The sequence below is a fragment of the Pan troglodytes genome, chromosome 12 (genome assembly GCF_028858775.2).
Source record: "Pan troglodytes isolate AG18354 chromosome 12, NHGRI_mPanTro3-v2.0_pri, whole genome shotgun sequence".
NCBI classification, from domain to species: Eukaryota; Metazoa; Chordata; class Mammalia; order Primates; family Hominidae; genus Pan; species Pan troglodytes.
In genome coordinates, this window is record NC_072410.2 from 68668448 (window position 1) to 68680808 (window position 12361).

The following is a 12361-nucleotide window of genomic DNA, read 5'->3' on the forward strand; positions in this document are numbered from 1 at the left end:
CAAGCCAAGTCTTCTTTTGCATAGGAGTTTAACTTTGTAACTTCACTTCAGCCTCTGATTGGTTGCTTTCTACAACCAATCAGACTGATTGTGGGCCACTACTTCACTTACATAGGGGGTACACCAAGCGGACAATGGGAAACCAGAAAATTCCGTAATAGGAAAATTATTGAGCCCCTATGCTCAGCCCACTCCCACCCTGTGGCGTGTACTTTCATTTTCAATAAATCTCTGCTTTTGTTGCTTCATTCTTTCCTTGCTTTGTGTGCTTTGTCCAAATCATTGTTCAAATTCCAAAAACCTGGACACCCTCCACTGGTAACACTTCTAGGCTGTGTAACACTTCTAGGCAACAAATCTGTACAGTATGTCCGTACTGAATACTACAGGCAATTGTAACACAATGGTAAGTAGTTGTGTATCTAAACATAGAAGAGGTGCAGTAAAAATACAGTATAAAAGATAAAAAATGGTACATCTGTTCCGGTGTGGTGGCTCACACCTGTAATCCAAGCATTTTATGAGGTGGAGGTGGGTGAATGGTATGAGCCCAGGAGTTCGAGACCACGTTGGGCAACATGGCAAAACCCCATTTCTACAAAAAATAGAAAATTAGCAGGACATGGTGGCACACACCTGTAGTCACAGCTACTCGGGAGGCTGAGGTGGGAGGATCATCTGAGCCTAGGGAGGTCAACCCTGCAGTGAGCTGTGATTGCACCATTGCCCTCCAACCTGGGCAACAGAGTGAAAGCCTATCTAAAAAGAAAAAAAAAAAGTACACCTATACAGGGCGCTTACCATGAATGGAGTCTGTAGGACTAGAACTTGCTCTAGGTTATGTCAGTGACTGAGTATGTGGTGGGTGAATGTGAAGGCCTAGGATGTCACTATACACCACTGTAGACTTTATAAACACTGTACGCTTAGGCTACACTAAATTTATAAATGGTATTTTCTTTATTTTTTTATTTTTTATAGAGATGAGGTCTCACCACGTTGCCCAGACTGATCTTGAACTCCTAGCTCAAGTAATCCTCTTGCCTTGGCCTCCCACAGTGCTGGGATTACAGGTGTGAACCACAGCTCCTGGACTCAATATTTTCTTTCTTCAATAATAAATTAAATTTAGCTTACTGTAACTTTTTCTTTTTATAAAAAAAAAAAAATTTTTTTTTTTGAGACAGGGTCTCACTCTATCTCCCAGGCTGGAATACAGTGGTGAGATCCTGGCTCACTACAGCTTCCACCTCCCAGGTTTAAGCAGTCCTCCCACTTCAGCCTCCCAGGTAGTTGGGACTACAGGCACATTCCATAACGCCTGGCTAATTTTTAAATTTTTTGTAGAGATGGAGTCTTGCTATGTTGCCTCTTGGCAACATAGCTGGTCTTGAATTCCTGGGCTCAAGTGATCCTCCTGCCTTGGCCTCACAAACTGCTGGGATTAGAGATGTGAGCCATGGTGCCCAGCTATGAACTTTTAAATTTTAACTTTTTGACTCTTTTGTAATAATACTTAGCTTAAAAAAACAAACACATTCGGCCAGGTGTGGTGGCTCACGCCTATAATCCCAGCACTTTGGGAGGCCAAGGCGGGTGGATCACTTGAGGTCAGAAGCTGCAGACCAGCCTGGCCAACATGGTGAAACCTTGTCTCCACTAAAAATACAAAACAGCCAGGCAGGGTGGCACAAGCCTCTAATCCCAGCTACTAGGGAGGCTGAGGTGGGAGGATCCCTTGAGGTGGAGGTTGCAGGGAGCCAAGATCACGCCACTGCACTCTAGCCTGAGCCACAGAGTGAGACTCCATCTAAAAACAAAAACAAAAACAAAAAAACACACACACATTGTACTGCTGTACAGAAATATTTTTGTATCCTTTTTTTTAATTTTTTTTTAATTTTTGAGACAGAGTCTCACTCTGTCGCCAGGCTGGAGTGCAGTGGCACAATCTCGGCTCACTGCAACCTCCACCTCCCGAGTTCAAGTGATTCTCCTGCCTCAGCCTCCACAGTAGCTGGGACTACAGGTGCATACCCCCATGCCTGGCTAATTTTTTTATTTTTAGTAGAGATGGGATTTCACCATGTTGGCTAGGATGGTCTCAATCTCTTGATCTCTTGATCTGCCCTCCTCGGCCTCCCAAAGTGCTGGGATTACAAGCGTGAGCCACCAGACCCAGCTTGTATCCTAATTTTTTATGTTCTTTTCTATTTTAAAACTTTAATATATTTTTTCTTTTTAAATATTTTTTGTTAAAAATGAAGACACAAACACACACATTAGCCTAGGCCTACACAGGGTCAGGATCATTAATATCACTCTCTTCTACCCCCACATCTTGTTGCACTGGAAGGTCTTCAAGGGCAATAACACGCATGGAGCTTTCATCTTCTATGATAATAATGCCTTCTTCTCGAATCCCTACTGAAGGACCTGCCTGAGGCTGTTTTACAGTTACCTTTTTTTTTTTTAATAAGTAGAAGGAGTACAATTTAAAATAACAATACAAGGTATAGTATAGCAAATACATAAACTAGTAACAGTCGTTTATTATTATCAGGTATCATGTGCTGTATGAGTGTATATGCTATACTCTTTTTTTTAAGTTTGAGATGAGGTCTTACTCTGTCATCCAGGCTGGAGTGCAGTGGCACGATCTCAGCTCAGTGCAACCTCTGCCTCCCAGGCTTAGGCCATCCTCCCACCTCAGACTCCTGAGTAGCTGGGACCACAGGAATGTGCCACCATACCTGGCTAATGTTTTTGTATTTTTGGTAGAAGGTTTTGCCATGTTGCAAATATATATTTTTGAATATTTGAGTTTTGTCATGTTGTCCAGGCTGGTCGTGAACTCCTGAGCTCAAGCCATCTGCCCACCTCGGTCTCTCAAAGTGCTGGAATTACAGGTGTGAGCCACTACCCCCAGCCTGTGCTATACTCTTATACAAACTGGAAGTATAGTAGGTTCGTTCACATCAGTATCACCACAAACATGTGAGTACTGCCTTGTGCTAGGCTACCCACACTCGGTTATAGGAACTTTTCAGCTCCATTATAATCTTGTGGGACCACTGCCTATGTGGTCCTTACTTAACCAAAACATCATTATGCTGTACATGACTATATAACTTGGTGGACAGGTATCATTAATCACCTGCATGATTTGATGAGGACTCTAAGAAAGCTCTTAATCATCCACAGTCACTCCATTTTGCTCCCAATAATTTCTATAATATTTTAGAATTAGAAGTTCTTTTTTTTTTTTTTGAGATGGAGTCTCACTCTGTCACCCAGGCTGGAGTGCAGTGGCACGATCTCAGCTCACTGCAATCTCTGCCTCCTGAGTTCAAGCAATTCTTCTGTCTCAGCCTCCCAAATAGTTGGGATTACAGGTGTGTGCCACCATGCCCGGCTCATTTTTGTATTTTTAGTAGAGATGGGGTTTCTTCACGTTGGCCAGGCTGATCTCGAACTCCTGACCTCAAGTGATCCACCTGCCTCAGCCTCCCAAAGTGCTGGGATTACAGGCGTGAGCCACCATGCCCAGCCAGAAGTTTATTTCTTAATGGTTTTCCAGCTCCAGATGTGGCAGCCTCAGCCAGGAATGGTTGTATTAAACATAACAACAGATAACCATAAATGAGCTCACACACAAAAAAAGGATATCTCCAGATGCCAGAAACAGAGGAAAGTAAAGCCAGAATGTTAAGTATGTGAGGTGACTGAATCAAATTTGAGGCAGCGTTACTGGATCCAGGAACAGCAAGTGACTTGGGCTTTTTTTTTTTTTTTTTTTTTTTTGAGATGGAGTCTTGCTCTGCCACCCAGGCTGGAGTGCAGTGGCACAATCTCAGCTCACTGCAACCTCCCTCTCCCAGGTTCAAGCGATTCTCCTGCCGCAGCCTCCTGAGTAGCTGGGATTACAGGCGCATGCCACCACACCCAGCTAATTTTTTTGTATTTTTAGTAGACATGGGGTTTCACCATGTTGGTCAGGCTGGTCTCAAACTCTTGACCTCGTGATCTGCCCACCTCGGCCTCCCAAAGTGCTGGGATTACAGGTGTGAGCCTGGCAGTGACTTGGGTTTTAATATCTACCCAGGGATAGAAGTTGAAGGCTGAGACCTAAGGGAGTTGGAAGTAAAATACTGCATAAAAACAGAACTCTCCACAGGTTAAATTCCCAGGCCTGGCCAGGCGCGGCGGCTCACGCCTGTAATTCCAGCGCTTTGGGAGGCCGAGGCAGGCGGATCATGAGGTCAGGAGATGGAGACCATCCTGGCTAAATGTGAAACCCCGTCTCTACTAAAAATATAAAAAATTAGCCGGGCGTGATGGCGGGTGCCTGTAGTCCCAGCTACTCGGGAAACTGAGGCAGAAGAATTGCTTGAACCCAGAAGGTGGAGGTTGCAGTGAGCCCAGATCATGCCACTGCACACCAGCCTGGGCAACAGAGCAGGACTCCATCTCAAAAAGAAAAGAAAAGAAATATGGATATTAGAATGAGAAGGTAAAACAAATGTCTAATAGGAATTCTACAAGGAGTACAAAGAAATTACAAAAAAATAGTGAAAATTTTGCATAATTGATGAAGATGAATCTTTTGATTCAAGAAATACAAATCCCCCCAAAAATAAACAAAAAGAAGCCCACATCTGGCTACATTTTAGTGAAATGACAGAATGCCTAACAAATGCCTAAAATAATGAGAGAAAAATTCATTCCTTTAGCTGTGATTTTCCTTATGAGAAACTGAACTCCACATATACTCTAGTTCAAATGAAGTGAAGTGGATACAATGGCTGGATGAAAATGATTTTTGAAGGAAAAATTCAAAACTTAAAAATCCTACAGGAACTAGAAAAAACTCAACATTTCTCAGATCTAATATTCTTTTTTTCCTCCCAAATCTTCAGACCAGATCTAATATTCTTGTTCCTCTAATAACTGCAATTCAGCAGAAGTCTGGATATTTAATTACATTGCAATGAATCATTCTAATTCAAATACTTCTAAAGATTACGTTTCTGGCCAGGTGTGGTGGCTAACCCCTGTAATCCCAGCACTTTGGGAGGCTGAGGCGGGCAGACTGCTTGAGTCCAGGAGTTCAAGACCTGCCTGGGCAACACATTGAGACTCTATCTCTACAAGAAATTAAAAATTAGCCAGACATGGTAGCATGCACCTGTAGTCCCAGCTACTTGGGAGGCCAAAGTGGGAGAATCACTTGAGCCCAGGAGGTGGAGGCTGCAGTGAGCTGTGATTGTGCCATTGTACTCCAGCCTGTAAGAGAGTGAAACCCTGCCTAAAAAAGAAAAAAAAGATTATGTTTCTGGCAACAGAGATTCATTCACTTGCCAATATATCTCTAGCCCCAAGTATATCATATATACAGAGAAAACTAAGATGGGCAAGATGTGACACTAATAACCTGTCATTTTTTGTTCACTGCTAATAAGTGATTAATTAATGTTCCAATAAGCACATCAAAGACATAAATATTTGATTGAAAATTGTCTCTGCTAATCCCTCCAGCTTGAGAAGGAACCTCTCTCTTTAGAATATTTTCTTTGAAGGGCCACTGCATTTTCTGGGTCTTGCAAGAAGAGTGATTATAGTCTGTTTCCTTGAGGGTCTGATAAGAAGTCAGTGTCTCCCTCCAGGTCTGGTTAAAAGGATAACATCCTGTTTTTTTTGTTTGTTTGTTTGAGAGTCTCGCTCTGTCACCCAGGCTGGAGTGCAGTGGCGCGATCTTGGCTCACTGCAACCTCTGCCTCCCGGGTTTAAGCGATTCTCCTGCCTCAGCCTCCCAAGTAGCTGGGACTACAGGTGCATGCCACCACACCCAGCTAATTTTTTGTATTTTTAGTAGAGACGGGGTTTCAGTGTGGTAGCCAGGATGCTCTTGATCTCCTGACCTCATGATCCGCCTGCCTTGTCCCTCCAAAGTGCTGGGATTGCAGGCGTGAGCCACCCAGCCCAGCCTCAAAAGGATAACGTGCTGTTATCCTTTGGCAGTGTCTCCTGACCTTCAAGAGATAACAAGTTGGACTGAGAAGAGAAAATCCACCCCAGACTTTGGGTTACTGTCTCCACTAATGAGCAGACCAGCTCCCCAAAAGAAAGGTCTTCTAACTTTCTCACTGGGAAGCATTTCAATAGTGTTCTCCATGAAACGTTATTTAGAATAACAGGAAGAGACCTTATTTTGCTTGCTCCCGTAATTTCTTCAACTTTTCCAGTTCAGATGTTTGTTTCTAGGGAGCTCAATGTCATCTGGAACTGCTTCTTTGAATTATTATTATTATTTTTTTTTGAGACAGAGTCTCGCTCTGTCGCCAGGTTGGAATGCAGTGGTGTGATCTCAGCTCACTGCAACCTCTGCCTCCTGGGTTCAAGCAATTCTTCTGCCTCAGCCTCCTGAGTTGTTGGGACTACAGGCGTACGCCACCATGCCAGGCTAATTTTTGTATTTTTAGTAGAGACGGGGTGTCACCATATTGGCCAGGCTGGTCTCTTCGAAATCTTAAATCCAAACATTTCTATTCTTCTAGATCCCTTGCTCAGGCGAATCCTTTCATCTTTCCCTTATAGCTCATCAGCATGTAAGTGTCTTGACATCTCTCTACTCCTTCCCTATTAGCTCTCTACTCTTTTCACTTACACGTCAACCAAACTTAGACTTTAACCACTCTCTTTCAAATATTCTCAACTCAATTATCTCTAGAGAATTCAGTGAGATAATGTAGCTAAAGCACTGGCAGACAGAAATGCTCAATGAATGATAGCTAACACTACCATCACTACTGGCAACATAAAAAACATTATCTTGATCTTTTGTCATTCTATTATACTAGTATGTCACTAGTATATACTGTATATCACACAATCCTGGGCCACTAAACAGTATTAGGGAAAAAATCATTAAATTGTGCAGATAGATAATAGTAAATTCAAGCTTCCAGCCTTACCTGCCAAACAATTCTAACTTTTTAAATCAATTTTCTGAATTCTGAGACTACTCTAAGGCTTCTTCAATTTCCTCAAATCTACCTACCACTTCCCTATAATTCTCATTGTCTTGTTTCATAGGAAAAAATAGAAACTATAGAAAGAACTTCTCCAACTTCCAGTACCAAACATTCCAGCATCTGCACCTATGCTTCCTTCCCTGCTTTCCTCCTCTGACAATGGAAGCACAGTTTGATTTGCTTCTAAAGGTCAATGACTCCACATTCTCTTCCGCTCTTTGTCGTCCTCACCCAATAACTTTAACTTCTCTCTCCACTGGCTCCTTTTCATCCATATTTAAATATATCTAAATATGGCCGGGCTCAGTGGCTCAAGCCTGTAATCCCAACACTTTGGGAGTCCAAGGCGGGCGGATCACGAGGTCAGGAGTTTGAGACCAGCCTGGCCAATATGGTGAAAGCCTGTCTCTACTAAAAATACCGAAAAAAAAAAATTATCTGGATGTGGTGGTGCGCACCTGTGGTCCCAGCTACTCGAGGGGCTAAGGCAGAAGAATCACTTGAACCCTGGAGGCGGAGATTGCAGTGAGCCGAGATCGATCCATTGCACTCCAGACTGGGCTACAGAGCGAGACTCAAAAAAAAAATATATATATATACACACACACACACACACACACACACACACACACATATATATATCCCACATTCAAAAATCCCTCCTTTTATTCCAAGTACCTCCTCATTGTCTCGCGTGTCCGTGGGAAGAGACCACCAAACAGGCTTTGTGTGAGCAACATGGCTGTTTATTTCACCTGGGTGCAGGCAGGCTGAGTCTGAAAAAGGAGTCAGCAAAGGGTGTTGGGATTATCATTAGTTCTTATAGGTTTTGGAATAGGTGGTGGAGTTAAGTGCAATGTTTTGGGGGCAGGGGGCGGATCTCACAAAGTACATTCTCAAGGGTGGGGAGAAATACAAAGAACCTTCTTAAGGGTTGGGGAGATTATAAAGAAACTTCCTAAGGGTGGGGGAGATTACAAAGTACATTCATCTGTTAGGTTGGGGCAGAAACAAATCACAATGGTGAAATGTTATCAGTTAAGGCTATTTTCACTTTTTTTGTGGATCTTCAGTTGCTTCAGGCCATCTGGATGTATACATGCAGGTCACTGGGGATATGATGGCTTTGCTTGGGCTCAGAGGCCTGACACTCATCTCTTTCCGGCTCTCCCTACCCCATTATTTTTTAAAAGGTTGTCCCTATTTGCTGCCTCTATTTATTCACTTCCCATTTGTCCTTTGTCACCGTAATCAGATTTCTATTCTACACTCCAACAACACTGTTCTTATGCGCTTTATCAATAAACTATCCAGTAAACCCTTTCAGGTTTCACTTCATTTGACCTGTTAGCTACCTAAGGTAGGATTGTTCACTTCTCCATGAGACACCCAGTTTCCTAGAACTCCTCCTCTCTCTGCTTTTTGTGAATATTCTTTGTGGCCTACCTTCCTTTTCTCTGTCTGTCCTTAAACGTGGGGCTCCTCAGAGATTTGTGAAGGGCCCTATTTTTTCATACTGTATATTTCCTTTCCTCCTGTCGTCCATCTACACGCTAATCTGCATCTCAGTTTAGATCACCCTCCTGATACATATGTCAACATACCCATCCCATAGGCATTCTGCCTCCCAAGCTGTTTCTGCTGTGTTCTTTATCTCAGTGAAGGACTTCACCTATCTACCCAGCGTCATCTTGTCTCTTTCCTTTTTAATTTTTCACTTTCAGTCAACTACTAAGCCCAAGCCATTCTGCTGAAGTAGCTCTCAATTTCAACTGACATCCAGGCCATGATTATGTCACACCTTAAAGGGTCCTCCAGTTCCCAATCTTGTCAGTTCCAACCCATTTTCCAGACGAAGCCAGAGTGATTCTTTTTTTTTTTTTTTTTTTTTTTGAGACGGAGTCTCGCTCTGCCACCCAGGCTGGAGTGCTGTGGCACGATCTCGGCTCACTGCAAGCTCCATCTCCCGGATTCACGCCATTCTCCTGCCTCAGCCTCCCGAGTAGCTGGGACTACAGGCGCCCGCCACCATGCCCCGCTAATTTTTTTTGTATTTTTAGTAGAGACGGGGTTTCACCATGTTAGCCAGGATAGTCTCCATCTCCTGACCCCGTGATCCACCCGCCTCGGCCTCCCAAAGTGCTGGGATTACAGGCGTGAGCCACCACGCGCCTGGCCTTTTTATTTTTTGAGACGGAGTTTCGCTCTTGTTGCCCAGGCTGGAGTGCCCTGGCGCGATCTTGGCTCACTGCAACCTCCGCCTTCCGGTTTCAAGCGATTCTCCTGCCTCAGCCTCCCGAGTAGTTGGGATTACAGGCGTCCGCCACCACGCCCGGCTAACTTTTTTGTATTTTTAGTAGAGACGGGGTTTCACCATGTTGGCCAGACTGGTCTCGAACTCCTGACCTCGTGATCCGCCCGCCTCGGCCTCCCAAAGTGCTGGGATTACAGGCGTGAGCCACTGCGCCCGGCCGCCAGAGTGATTCTTAAAAAATGTAAATTATATCATCCCACTGCTATGCTTAAAATCTTTTGGAAGTTTGTCTCTAGGATAAAGCTCTGAATTCCTTAGGATTTCCTTCTCAGTCTCATTTCTCCGTACCCTCTCTTACGCTATTTTGAACTTTGAATTTTTAGAATACATGCTTGCAGCCTCAGAGCTGTTCTCTCAGCTGAAATACGTGTCCTCCTCCCTCCTTTTTCTAACCAACTTTGCACTCAACCTTCATAGCTTAAATTAAGTATCACTTCTAGGAAAATGACACCCTCTCAAACCCCCTAGTTTCAACTTCTTTGTAGAGTTCCTAAGGATTCCTGTACTTATCTAGCAATTAAGAGCATTATCTTGTAATTCACGTCTTTATCTCTGCTAGACTAAGTCCTTGGGAGGGCGGAAACCAGGTTAAACTTTCTATCTCAATAGCCTAAACTGAGCGCCTTACACACAAAACAGCTGTTCAAATAGCATTTGTTCAGCGAGTAACTATTTTCTTCTTTGGAATGATGGCGGCCAGAATACCAGAAAGATGGGGACTTAAAGGGGACAGAAAAATTAAATCTATAAGGAACAAGCGGGATGGAGTAAATAAATCTATAAGGAGCAAGTGGGTACGTAGGCTTTTCCATAAACCCCTCTAACCCAGAAGCCGGGGCTGCTCAGCTAGGGGGACCAGGCCAACCTGGCTGCCGCCTGTCGTGGCGACTGGGACTCCAGTGGGCTGCCGCCTGGAGTGCGCGACCCCCGGCGAAGCAGGACAATAGCTTGGAATTCGGCCTCGTGTTTCCGGTGAGGCAGCCTCGCGCTGGGCCGGTGAGGCCCGGGGTGGGGGCTCCGAGCCGGGCCCACGGCGAAAAAGGGGCAGCCCGTCGGGCTCCAGCTGCCGCCACCACCGCCTCCCCCGACGCCGTCGCTCCGCCCCGCCCCGCCCCGGAAGTGACTTGAGGCCGGTCCGGAACCTCTGGGCCCGGCGGCTGCAGCGTCACCAGCAGAGCCGGTGCGGGGCGGGCAGAGCGGCCGCTGCCGCCGCCAACGAACTGGGAACCGCGTGGGGCCCAGCAGCACGCCGGCCAGGGAAGGGGGCCTAGCGATCGGTCCGAGGGCGACGGGCCGCCAGCGGCCGCAGGGCGACGAAGACGCGGAGGAGGCGGAGCCCGGAGAGGGGTGGGGGCCGGGGAGGGTTAGGGTGGGAGGGGGTGGGGGGGGTGTCCCTGGGCTCATGGAGCCGGCCGAGCGGGCGGGAGTCGGAGAGCCCCCGGAGCCGGGCGGGCGTCCCGAGCCGGGCCCGCGGGGCTTCGTCCCGCAGAAGGAGATCGTCTACAACAAGCTGCTGCCCTACGCGGAGCGGCTAGACGCCGAGTCCGACTTGCAGCTGGCCCAGATCAAATGCAACCTGGGCCGGGCCGTGCAGCTCCAAGAGCTGTGGCCCGGGGGCCTCTTCTGGACCAGGAAACTCTCCACGTAAGTGTGCCCGGGCCTGCGGGCCGGGCCGGGGGGAAAGGCTCAGTGAGAGGTGTCGGGGATGGTTGCTCTTTGTCCAGAGGGCTGGACCCTTAGCTCTGTCCTCGCTGGAGCTGTCCCCGAGCGGTGATCCCAGGGTCGTGACAGAGCCTGTGAAGCACTCAAGCCGTCCTCCCTGCCACTTTCCTACGGGACTTCCCGGGTCTTTACCATCCCTATACGTCCTCCGCATCTGCTTCTCCCGAAGTGTTCGGGTTGTTGTCTTCCCACCTGGAGGGCCCTGGGGAGCCCAAGGGCCCCGGCCCCGAGGGAGAGAGGTGAGCCTTTCTCAAGGGTCCTCCGTGGACGTTTGCGCATGGGAGAGGCGGGGCAAAGAGAATTTGTCTTTGGGGGAGTTCCTTGACTTGTCTCCCTGCTTCCTCCGGTTCTTCCTTCCCCTACGATCCCCGCCTCTTCGCATCTCCGTTGGCGTCTAGTAACTTTCTGAATGGAGAGAAGACCATAGGGAAACTTACGGGTTTTGCTTTTTGGGGGCCCTCTCAGACCTGGCGGAGTTGATCGAGAAGCGTCGTTTAAAGTCAGACCTCATTCTTGAGCTTAACGTCTTATGTGGACAGTGTTGTTTAAGATCTTAAGGATTGTGTGTTGCTCCTGTTGTGACATTTCTTTTGGAGAGACATTTAAGATACTGAGGAAAGTAGGGAAGAGCACTGTCAGGATGTCCAGGGCGATATTAGTATCAGGCTTGTGTTAATTTTTTGAGTTACTCAGATTAAGAGATTACCTAAATCAGTTTCAGGAGTTCTGTTTGTAAACTAGCTTCAAACTATAGTGTCACTGAAATTAGAAAAAAAAAAAAAAAAAGGAGTGAAAACACAGTGGGGGGAAAAAGGTTACATTTACTTGCTGGATGGGCATCTTTACTGTGTCCGAAGAGCTTTTTAAGAAAGAATTTTGCTGTATCTTGTTTGGTTAACTGTACATAAAATCTAGTAACATGGTATGTTCACGCATGTGGGTATGGACGGGTGAACACACAAGACATAACTCACTCATTCAGTGTTTACCCAAAGCTGCTGATTGAACTGAGTGATGACTCAGGGTTTTGTAATAGTTTTGTGTATATTCACTGGATGATTCTCATCTGCCAATTATTAAGGGGCCTCTGACAAATTTCTCATTTCCACTTGAGGGGTGGGTGGGACCTTTTTAATTAAAAAGAAGCAAAACTAAAACATGTAATTTGCCCTCTTCAGAGAGTGATCATAAAATGTCAAGGTTAACAGCTCTCCCCTTGACTAGAGTATAATGAAGTTTTTCGTGTTAGGAAAATGGAGGTGAGGGGCGGCAGAAGCAGGAATGCAACAGG

The 12361-nt window shown here is 46.0% G+C and overlaps 2 protein-coding genes across 33 annotated transcripts in view; one reads left to right on the forward strand and one right to left on the reverse strand.

Moving 5' to 3' along the window:
* ACYP2 (acylphosphatase 2) overlaps positions 1–10453 on the reverse strand; it is a 339796-nt gene extending 329343 nt beyond the window's left edge. For 13 of the 17 annotated variants that reach the window (XR_001715774.3, XR_001715775.3, XM_016948521.3 and 10 more), the window contains exons 1-2: positions 10214–10445; positions 7713–7810 (exon numbers count right to left, since the gene is read on the reverse strand). Coding sequence is in view for 13 of the 17 variants with exons in the window: in XM_016948521.3 (XP_016804010.1) it covers positions 7713–7774 (62 nt within the window). In the remaining 4 variants the exon portion in view is untranslated. Of the gene's footprint in view, positions 1–7712; positions 7811–10213 lie in introns of those variants that run through there. The other 4 variants (XM_016948524.3, XM_063789866.1, XM_016948531.3 and 1 more) reach the window with 4 other exon arrangements.
* Positions 10454–10541: 88 nt separating this feature from the next.
* Positions 10542–12361, forward strand: part of PSME4 (proteasome activator subunit 4) — a 110357-nt gene continuing 108537 nt past the window's right edge. For 10 of the 16 annotated variants that reach the window (XR_008546395.2, XR_010149528.1, XR_008546394.2 and 7 more), the window contains exon 1: positions 10727–10992. Coding sequence is in view for 10 of the 16 variants with exons in the window: in XM_016948510.4 (XP_016803999.1) it covers positions 10751–10992 (242 nt within the window). In the remaining 6 variants the exon portion in view is untranslated. Of the gene's footprint in view, positions 10993–12361 lie in introns of all 16 variants that reach the window. The other 6 variants (XM_016948511.3, XM_016948512.3, XM_016948514.3 and 3 more) reach the window with 3 other exon arrangements.